This window comes from Nerophis ophidion, linkage group LG26 (assembly GCF_033978795.1).
Source record: "Nerophis ophidion isolate RoL-2023_Sa linkage group LG26, RoL_Noph_v1.0, whole genome shotgun sequence".
Classification (NCBI taxonomy): Eukaryota; Metazoa; Chordata; class Actinopteri; order Syngnathiformes; family Syngnathidae; genus Nerophis; species Nerophis ophidion.
In genome coordinates, this window is record NC_084636.1 from 16,292,249 (window position 1) to 16,302,601 (window position 10,353).

Here is a 10,353-nt window from a genome sequence, read left to right on the forward strand (position 1 = left end):
AACTTGTTTAAGTCGGGGTCCACATATATAAGGTGGAGGTGGTGGCATATGTGTATGCACAGATATAAGGTGGAGGTGGTGGCATATGTGTAGGCACATATATAAGGTGAAGGTGGTGGCATATGTGTAGGCACATATATAAGGTGGAGGTGGTGGCATATGTGTAGGCACATATATAAGATGGAGGTGGTGGCATATGTGTAGGCACATTTATAAGGTGGAGGTGGTGGCATATGTGTAGGCACATTTATAAGGTGGAGGTGGTGGTATATGTGTAGGCACATATATAAGGTGGAGGTGGTGGCATATGTGTAGGCACATATATAAGGTGGAGGTGGTGGCATATGTGTAGGCACATATATAAGGTGGAGGTGGTGGCATATGTGTAGGCACATATATAAGGTGGAGGTGGTGGCATATGTGTAGGCACATATATAAGGTGGAGGTGGTGGCATATATCAGCTCCAGGAAAGTTTGTATGATTGTTTAGATTGTTGTTTCCATTTTTATTACAAATTGGTGCAATATCTTAAAAAAAATATTTAAAAAAATTCGGCCAGCATTCTCGTACTTTATATCTGAAATAAAAAATGGTAAAACTGCCAGGAAGAAAAGGGGGAAAACAGCCATAAGTGTGGAAAAATGCCCAATATTGGCAAAAATACCTCCCCGGGATGGAGTTCCATAAATCCCGGGAAGAGCCAAAATGCCCAAAATATCAAAAATATACCCAAGAATGACGCATAGGGAAGCCTGGAAGAAAAGGTCAAAAAAACAGGGATGAATGTGAAAAATGCCCAAAATTATCAAAAATACACCCAGGAATGACGCACAGGAAACCCAGGGAGAGAAGGGGGGAAACGGCCATAAATGTGAAAAATGCAGAAGATTATAAAAAATACCTACCCGAATTTAAGTTCTATACATCCCAGGAATAGCCAAAATGCCCAAAATTTCAAAAATACACCCAGTAATGACGCACAGGGAAGCCAGAAAGAAAAGGGGGAAAATATTCCAAAATGTGAAAAATGCCCAAACTGTCAAAAATACACCCAGGAATGACGCAGAGGAAAGTTGTGAAAAAAAGGAGGGAAACGGCCATAAATGTGGGAAAATTATCAAAAATACCTTTCATAAGTCCCGGGGGAACCCAAAATTCCCCAAGAATGACGCACAGGGAAGCGGGGAAGAAAAGGGGGAAAACAGTCAAAAATGTATACAAGGTGGAGGTGGTGGCATATGTGTAGGCATATATATAAGGTGGAGGTGGTGGCATATGTGTAGGCATATATATAAGGTGGAGGTGGTGGCATACAGCAGCTCCAAGAAAGCTTGTATGATTGTTTAGATAGTTTTTTCCATTTTTATAACAAATTGGGGCAATATCTTAAAAAAAAAAAAAAAAAAGAGGGTTCGGCCATTATTTTAGAACTATACATCTGAAATAAAAAATGGTAGAACTGCACATAGTATGATTGTAAAAAAGCATGTGCATATGGGGCAACCCGTCTATGCAGCATCTGTGGTGGTGTTGCTGCAGCAGGCCTTAGTCACAGATGTTGCCTGCAGTCCTCGGAAGCGTTTTATTCTCCTTTATTTGTGTGCCTGTATTGTAATGTATGTGTGAAGCGCTATCTGCCATGCATGCAGGACCTTCTGGAAGTGAATAATTCATGTCGGATTTGAATACATGCAAATGATCCCCGCCTTCTTGCCTGGCACCCGTCCAGGTTACCTATGGCAACGCCGCCTTCAGGAAGCATCTTTCCACCCCTCCTCCTCCTCCTCCTCCTCCTCCTTCTCCCGGCCAGCCCTGCGACCATGCTATCCCTGCACCCCGCCCGTGTGGTATTGTTGCAAATACCAGGCTGCGCCCTGTCGGGTTGGCAGGACGTGCCGTAATTCACAGTCAAGGTCAGCGGCAAGGGGGATGAGAGATGACGGAGGGATGGAGGCCGGACAGATGGAGGGAGGGGCGCATCCGTCCATCCATCTTCTCAGCCGTGCAGGCGGGAAGTTAACCCGTTGATAAGCATCCATAAATAAGACTATTCATCTAGTATTCATTTTCAATGTTGCAGCCTTATGCTGCCATGCTAATTAGACAACCATTTGTATTTAATATCCGCAGCCTGCGGGTGCATATGACCATGGTGGAACAAAACAACTGCGAGGGTATGAACCATGTTGTGGTAATGCATCACCAACACCTTCTTTTTTTTTTTTTTAAACAGAAACATATCATACAGATAATTAAAATGCTAAAAATATATATTTTTACCTAAGATTGCTTGCAATATGTGTGTAATATTACACTGCTAAACCTAAAAACATTCGAAATTGTTCATCAGTGTGAATTTTTGAGTGTGAATTTATTTCTTTATTTATTTATTACTAATTATATATTAATACGGACCCTGGCTGGCAAAGCATATAATCTGCCTCTTGCCCCAAATTCAGCTCATTCCTGACCCAAATTATAGGCCAAAGTGATGTAGAAATAGGGATGGATATTACGTTGAGTATTTAAAATCTTGTACCCTATTGAATCAATCAAAAACATCCCATTGTAAAGTAAAAGATCATTAAAAAAAAAAAAACAGAAGCGTTGTCTTATATATTGCAGCATAAAACACTGGTAATGCAATTTTTAAATTCTAAAATGTATAATTTTAGACATTATTTTGTAGCCTATTTTACTTTTGTTTTTTTAATTGTCATTTATAAGTTATTTGAGATGTGCTTCTTCCTACATTTTAACTTCATTGTAACTCTATATACATGTTTGAGGTAAACATGCTAATTGACACAGGAAGCAACATGGATGCACAGCATTTAAATGTGTAATTCTAAAAAATACAAATAAAAAAAGAAAAGGGAAAAAAACGGTTAAGTGTCAGAAGGAGGGCGGGTGTCAAGTTCAGGTCCTAATCCTCCCTCCTTGGCACAAAGTAGTTGTTCACTGCTGCCCCCTACTGGAGGAGAGAGAGTATTTTATTTGTATTTTTTAAATACACCCAAATTTCTAAACTGAGGCATCCTAATTGAAAACTTTACAAATAAATCAGTGTCAGCACACCGAATGTTATTTTACATTGTAAACATTTTATTAAAACACTTTACATTTGTTTGTTTTTTTAAAACCCTTTTATAATAGACCAGCTTGATTATTTGTTGCAGGGCTCCCTCGTGTGGACAATTGAAGCATTGCTCACTCTATAGCAAAACATCCATCTATGGATAAAATGTAATTATAACAAAAAAAAAAATTCCATCAAATGAAACCTCTTCTATACATATGTATAAATTTGTTTCTATTCTAGCTTTGACTACGAGATAATCGTCACGAAAGTGCAGGATTGGAGAGAGAGAGAGAGAAAAAAAGAGTCTAAAATTGTGCCTCCTACAATCATTTCAGGTCACATATTGCTTGATCACCCTGAAGGTGCAAATACGATCCAACATGAACATTCTGATTTAAAAAAAAATCAAACCCAAACAAAGTCGTGCAAACACAGAAGACATTTTGTCTAAATGACTGATACTATAAACTGATAGTGTTATTTTGTGTGACAATGTCAACAACCACAGCAGCACATTGTGGTAAGAGTGGGCTTTGAGACCATCCCGTGCCAATCAGTGGGCGAAAAAGCCCGTCTGGTGCACTTTGAGGAGGAGGCTGCGCGTGACGTCGAAGGTGGTGAAGCTGATCGCCACGGCGACGGGCCCCTTGAGCCAGTTCATGCTCAGACCTTTGTAGAGTCCCGGCACGAAGCCCTCCTGGCGCACAATCTCACGTATAGTCCCCAGGATGGTGCTGCAGTTGGAGCCGGTCACCCCGGCCGTCTGCATACGCCGCCGCACCACGTCCAGAGGGTAAGAGGCCGACTGTCCTAACACGCCCGCGCAAGCTCCGAAGGCCAGCCGCTCCACAGTGTAGGGCTGCGACCGCTGGGTCTTTTCTAGACGCAAAAACAAAAGATGATGTCATGCGTAAACATTAAGCACAAATATCAGTGGTTCCACAGGTTATAGTCTAGATCAGGGGTATCAAACGTACGGCCCGAGGGCCGGATCAGGCACGCAAACAGGTTTTACCCTGCCCACGGGATGAGTTTGCTATACATAAAAATGTATCTGAAATGGTTGAATGAAAGTGCAGTTCTAAATGTGTCCACTAGATTTCGCAATAGCAAATACATGTATCTTTGTAGCTGATGCTATATATGTACAAAATAAACCTTGTTAGTGGATCAGTCAAGGAAAATGATCAAACTATTTTGATATAATTTTTGGTACCGCCTTAGTATGGGGAACATCCGTCCATTTCTACCGCGTATTACCCTTTGGGGTCGCGGCCCGAGGCGCTGGTGCCTATCTCAGCTACAATGTGGCGGAAGGCGGGGTACACCCTGGACATATTCATTATTAATTAGTTGCTTATTAACATGCAAATTAGTATCATATTGGCTCCTAATTAGTCATTATTAAGTACTTATTAATGCCTTATTCTGCATGGCTTTATCATACAACCTGTCAGCCATTAACTAAGAGTCTTCCCCCAATAACCTCAGAATTATTGCTTATTAGTAACCCTAACCCTTATATGTTCCCCTAGCGCCCAAATAACTCTAAATTAGGTCTTTGTTTCTTTAATACGCAACTAATTAATGGTGAATATGTTACCCATAATAAAGTGTTACCTTTTTTTTCTTTATAAAAATGCACTTTATTAATATTTCAGAATATCTTTATTTTGTTATTGAAGTATTGTGTTTTCGTGAATTTTATCTCTATTTTTGTTGATTGACTCTTATTTGATTTTATTCCTTCCTGTTATGGCATACCGCCAGGCTTCCGTAGTTTCCTCTATTACTGTAGCTCCTCCCCTTTCCTCCTCACTTCCTGCTTGCTACAGTGGTGAGTTCTGTCCAAATTGGTGTCGTGCTGTGTGGGGTTTTTTTTTAATTATTATTCTTGCCGTATATTGTTTACTTTTTATGTACCCTTAAGATATCAAGTGTTTTTGTGTTTATTTTAACTGCTATTTTAAGCGCGATAAGCGTTTTTGTTTGAGTGACTGTTGGCGCGATTTGTTTGAAGCGGTCCTCTTTCATGTCACGTGACCACTACGTAGTCTGTGTGCTGTTGGTAAAAAAAAAACGTTTTTATATGTTTAGGAAGTAGGAGTCAGAGAGAAAGAGTTTATGTGATTTTTACTTCATGTTCAGCTAAATGTAATACTGTAAGTGTACATGTCTTGCTTTTCTTTAACTCCTTCCCCACGCAGTACTTTATTTTGGCCGCTAGTCGGCAGTGTTTACATTTTGCATCTTCTATTGAGTCAATGCTGTATAATGATGGTGTATTTCTTAAAATTTGTTAAAACTTATGTTCTTTTCTTACAAAATATATTGGTTATTTCCCTTTTGACATTAACAATCATCCATCCATCCATTTCCTACCGCTTGTCCCTTCTGGGGTCGCGGGGGGGGGGGGCTGGAGCCCATCAGCTGCATTCGGGCGGAAGGCGGCGTACACCCTGGACAAGTTTCCACCTCATCACAGGGCCAACACAGATTGACAGACGACATTCACACACTAGGGCCAATTTAGTGCATGTTTTTGGGTGTGGGAGGAAGCCGGAGTACCCGGAGGGAACCCACGCAGTCACGGGGTGAACATGTAAACTCCACACAGAAAGATCCCGAGCCCGGGATTGAACTCAAGACTACTCAGGACCTTCATATTGTGAGGCACTTGCACTCCTGTTCCACCGTTCAATATTATCAAAATCAAAATAATATATTTAAATGTATACAAACAATATTTTTTGTTAAAATAGAGACAAATACTGCACTTAAATATCTGCTTGATTTATGATTTCAAAACTAAATATCAATTAAATGGTAGACTGTAAAATTGACAATATATTTTATGGTTGAATTGAGGTTTTTTTACTGCAAAATAAACTTTGGTACTATTTTTTTTTCTCTCTGGCACTCATCGAGGGTGGACGCTCCCCTTTCCTCTCCCTTATCTCTCCTGCTTGCTTCTTTGTTTTGTCTTGTCTTAACTTTCGTGTTGCCTCTTATTGCACTGCTCTCCAAATCTAAACATTGGAACTATTTAACTGGCCTCAACAAAATTGACAAGATCTTGGGTTTGGGGGAACCTGCTGTCGTGACGAAGCGGTTGTTGCTGGACACACGACGGACTCTTGGGAGAAGAAGGAGGGCCGTGTGCCTGGCGACCCTTTTCTGTCAAGGACGTGAAGATATCCACCTATTCGGAATTATGACATCTGCTGATTGGAGTAAGCGTTGCTCTGGTTTGTCGACAAATTGGAAGTTGCTGGCAGTCTTCAAAGTACCCAGAAGCTGCCACAAATGATTGGAGGATGCGGGAAGAACTGTGGATTACATCGGACTGTCTACCCCGCAGTTTTGAGGACCAGTCATAGACAATTTAGAGTGAAAAGCAAATTTTATTTTCACCCGCATAAAAAATCATTCTAACTTGGATTGTTTCCCTGGCTTCGAGACTCTCCCGAAGGACAGCGCAGCGAAGACTCAACAAACTCCCTTCTTGTCTCTCATGGACACACACCTGTTGTTGTTGACTTTCACCTATCGACTGCAATACATCAAGGCCGCGGAACAGAGACACACTACAGGCTTACACACACACACACACATCCACAAAAATATACGCCACACATACACACCCCATCCCCCCCAACCCAACGCCCTTGACGCAAATCCCATAGGGGTGATGAATGGATGGTCAGCGCCTGAGAGCTGCGGCTTACCACCATGACTTTGAACTACCTTCCCTCTGTTGCTAGATATCTCGAGATGTGTGTTGTTATATGTATATGTGCTTTGCTGTGGAGGTTTTTTTCTCACCCCGAACTGTGCCTCCTTAGGAGCCCAGTTTGGATTGTATTTTTTTACTCATTCTTCCCCAGCGTTTACCTTTTTCCCATCTTTTATGGGCCACCTTATGGTGACTCATCAGCATTCTTGTTCTGTAACCCTGTACACTGTTTGTTTGTCTAATCTTGAACAGGTATGTGCTGAAAACAAAGTTTTGTTGTACTTTTGCAATGACAATAAAGACCTATCCCCTCCTATCCTATTTCCATGTACAGTAAGACACTACAACTTTTTTCTTTGAAAAAAATCAACATTAAAACAAGGTTTTACGTTTAAAAAAACCTGGCATCTCTGTTGCTTGAATTTTACAGCTAAAAACAGTGGTATTGTTTCTCCATTCCATCCACCCATTTTCTACCGCGTGTCCCTTTCAGGGTGGCGGGTGTTGCTGGAGCCTATCTCAGCTGCATTTGGGAGGAAGGCGGACTACACCCAGGACAAGTCGCTACTTCATCACAGGGCCAACACAGATATGTAAAACATGTGATGTATATTATTGAAAATGTATGAATACATGTTTGAAGTAAACTTCAACCAACCAGTCATAAAATAAAGAAACAAACATCGTACCAAAAAAACTTTGTGAAAACATCATGTTCCACAATGCAACATTGTAACACAAAACATTAAACAAGAAATGTTACAATGCATCATCGTAACAAAAACATTGTAAAACAAAACAGTTTCCAGCCGATGCTTCCACAAAACTCGATGTTGTGTACAGTAACTGCACGTATTGTAATATTGTAGTGTTATTAACTTACAACGGCATTCCATTTATTCAATTTGTTTTTATGCTGTAAAAAAACACAGTTTTTACTGTAAAATTCTGGTGACTGAGCTGCCAGTTTTTAAAGTAAAATTCTTGTATTTTATATATATATATATATATATTCATTACTCATTGGTAAAAGCGGCCCTCCGAGGGCAACCATAACTGCGATGTGGCCCTCAATGAAAATTAGTTTGACACCCCTCTTTTAATTGAATTGTTGTTTTAACTCACCTACGTTATGTGATTTTATCCGGGAAAAGCGCTTCATAAATAAATGTACTTACTGATTTATAGTCAAACCAGCTGGTAGTGACATACGACTTCAAACCCAAAGCTTTTCTTACTGTCACTCACACACACACCAGGGACCTTTAGCGCGACAAAGAGATATCTGCCAGAGAAAAGTGTCTCAAACTACATGTACTAAGTACCTGTGTGTAGTTTTTTTAGGGTCTCGTAGGTGAAGAATGTGATTCCGGCGTAGGGGATGACGCCCAGTATGGTGGGGGTGAAGCCTCTGTAGAGAGTCTTGATGCCCTCTTCTTGAGAGATTCGCATGAAAACGTGCATGATGTTGCAGTACCTGTTGGAACATTAAATGAGACGTTTTCCATAAATATAGAACTTCAGTTTACCCCCAAAAGCTATTTTTGTTCACTACTTTGTTAGCAGACTAACGATTTCTGTGAACGTTTGTGGAAGGATGGCAAATTTTACTGATGATGGGCATAACAGTGCAGCTATGATAGCACAATAATTTTCATTTTTGGCATTAAAGCAGACCTGGGCAAATTAAGGCCCAGGTGCCACATGCTTTTCTTGTTAAGATTTTCAATCTGGCCTGCCGGGAATTTCCAAAATATTTTTTTAGATCTTTAAGATGGAAACTGTAGCTGCCATTATGATGTGCAGTGATGTTTTCAAATTAGCGTAAGTCTTGAACTATACAATGTATTTCAATGGTTGGAATTTGCGCATTTGCATGATACACTAGTTACTATGGTAATCTAATTAGTTACTATGTAATGTAAATCACAGTAGCTCAGACAAGGCACCAAGCAATGTGGGTGGGGAGAGTTTCCACAGAGTGTTTCCAGAGCGGCCAGCCTGAAACGCGGGTGTCAGATATTCAAGATTGTTTATTGTTATATGCACAGTTAAACAGACAGTTTGCTAGTCCACCCTTCAACAAGTCACACGGTACTTAGCTAGAAATAAAAATACAAATGTATATACAGGGCACAGTATGTAACATAACATTATTGCACATTCTGATTGACAGTCAACAGACCAAATATGGAGGTGACCTTGGGTCACAGCAGCAATTACTGTAGTATCTTTAGTGATCAAAGGTGAAAAGTGTCTACATTGATGGTTCACAGTTCGAGAGTGGTTAAGGTAGCTGTCTTTTGTTCAAAAAGACAAAAGTAAAAAACAGGGTGGTGGGAGCTAGCATTCACAAGTTAGCATTCACAAGGCTTGTGGGTAGAAACTGTTTGTCAGTCTCGTAGTCCTGGATTTCAGGCTCCTGTATTGTCTGCCTGATGGTAGGAGGCTGAAGAGACTGTGCTGGGGGTGTGTACTATCCTTTATGATGTTGTGTGCTCTCCTGGTGGCCCTGGTAGAGTACATGTCCTGTAGTGAGGGGAAGGCTGCTCCTGATATGTACTCAGCAGTTTTAATCACTCGCTGGAGTGCCTTCCTGTCCTTAGCAGTGCAGTTTCCATACCAGACCGTGATTGAGCTGGTAAAGACACTCTCAACCGTATTTCTATAGAAGTTGCTGAAAATTTTGGGTGGCATACCAAATTTTCTCAGCCTTCTTAGGAGTACAGTCGCTGCTTCGCTTTCTTTATTGTTTGTTGGGTGTTGTGATCCCAGGTGAGGTCCTCGCTGATGTGGGTCCCGAGGAATTTAAAGGTTTTCACCCTGTCCACCTTTATCCCCCCTATGTAAAGAGGTGTGTAATGTGCACTCCTTCTCCGTGGGTCAATAATCATCTCCTTGGTCTTGTCTGTGTTCAAGGAGAGATTATTATCCTGACACCAGGCCACCAGTTCTGCTACCTCCCTTCTGTACGCTGCCTCAGCTTCCCCGGTGATCAGTCCGACGACCGTAGTATCATCTGCAAACTTGATGATACTAGTGTTGTTCTGGGAAGCCACACAGTCGTGTGTGAAGAGGGTGTACAGTAGGGGGCTCAGCATGCAGCCTTGGGGGGGTCCCTATGCTTGGATATATCAGATGGAGTGGGGGCATGACGATCATATGTTGTCAATATTCAGTGTTTTATCGTTCATAGTTAATATTGTAAATCCTATATTCTTTATTTTAATGTACTTTATGGGTGTTTCATTCAGTAAAAATAAATCAAATTCCATTCCGGTTTTGAAGGCATGAAGTTTTTAGCATTAAATAAGATATTATTGTGATGTTTTATATTAGTGTTCCTAATAATAGATATACCGGCCCTCAGACACATTTTTCTCTCTAAATTCGCCCCAAAACTCCCGAGTCCAAATAATTGCCCTAGGCCTGCATTAAAGTCTACTTCAAGGGTCTTAAACTCAATTTACTGGGGGCCGTTGGAGGTATACTTTGGGTGATGGGTATTCACTTAAGAATTATAACCACGTGAAT

General features: G+C 40.9%; 1 protein-coding gene and 1 long non-coding RNA gene across 2 annotated transcripts in view; one reads left to right on the forward strand and one right to left on the reverse strand.

Moving 5' to 3' along the window:
* Positions 1–3,085: 3,085 nt before the first annotated feature.
* LOC133543915 (mitochondrial coenzyme A transporter SLC25A42-like) overlaps positions 3,086–10,353 on the reverse strand; it is a 25,991-nt gene continuing 18,723 nt past the window's right edge. The window contains exons 7-8 of the mRNA XM_061888827.1: positions 8,145–8,296; positions 3,086–3,962 (exon numbers count right to left, since the gene is read on the reverse strand). Of these exons, the coding sequence (XP_061744811.1) occupies positions 3,637–3,962; positions 8,145–8,296 (478 nt within the window). The 3' untranslated portion in view covers positions 3,086–3,636. The remainder of the gene's footprint in view (positions 3,963–8,144; positions 8,297–10,353) is intronic.
* The window catches only part of LOC133543916 (uncharacterized), a 19,637-nt gene continuing 16,594 nt past the window's right edge, over positions 7,311–10,353 (forward strand). Inside the window, exon 1 of the long non-coding RNA XR_009804558.1 lies at positions 7,311–7,412. This is a non-coding gene — a long non-coding RNA (uncharacterized LOC133543916). The remainder of the gene's footprint in view (positions 7,413–10,353) is intronic.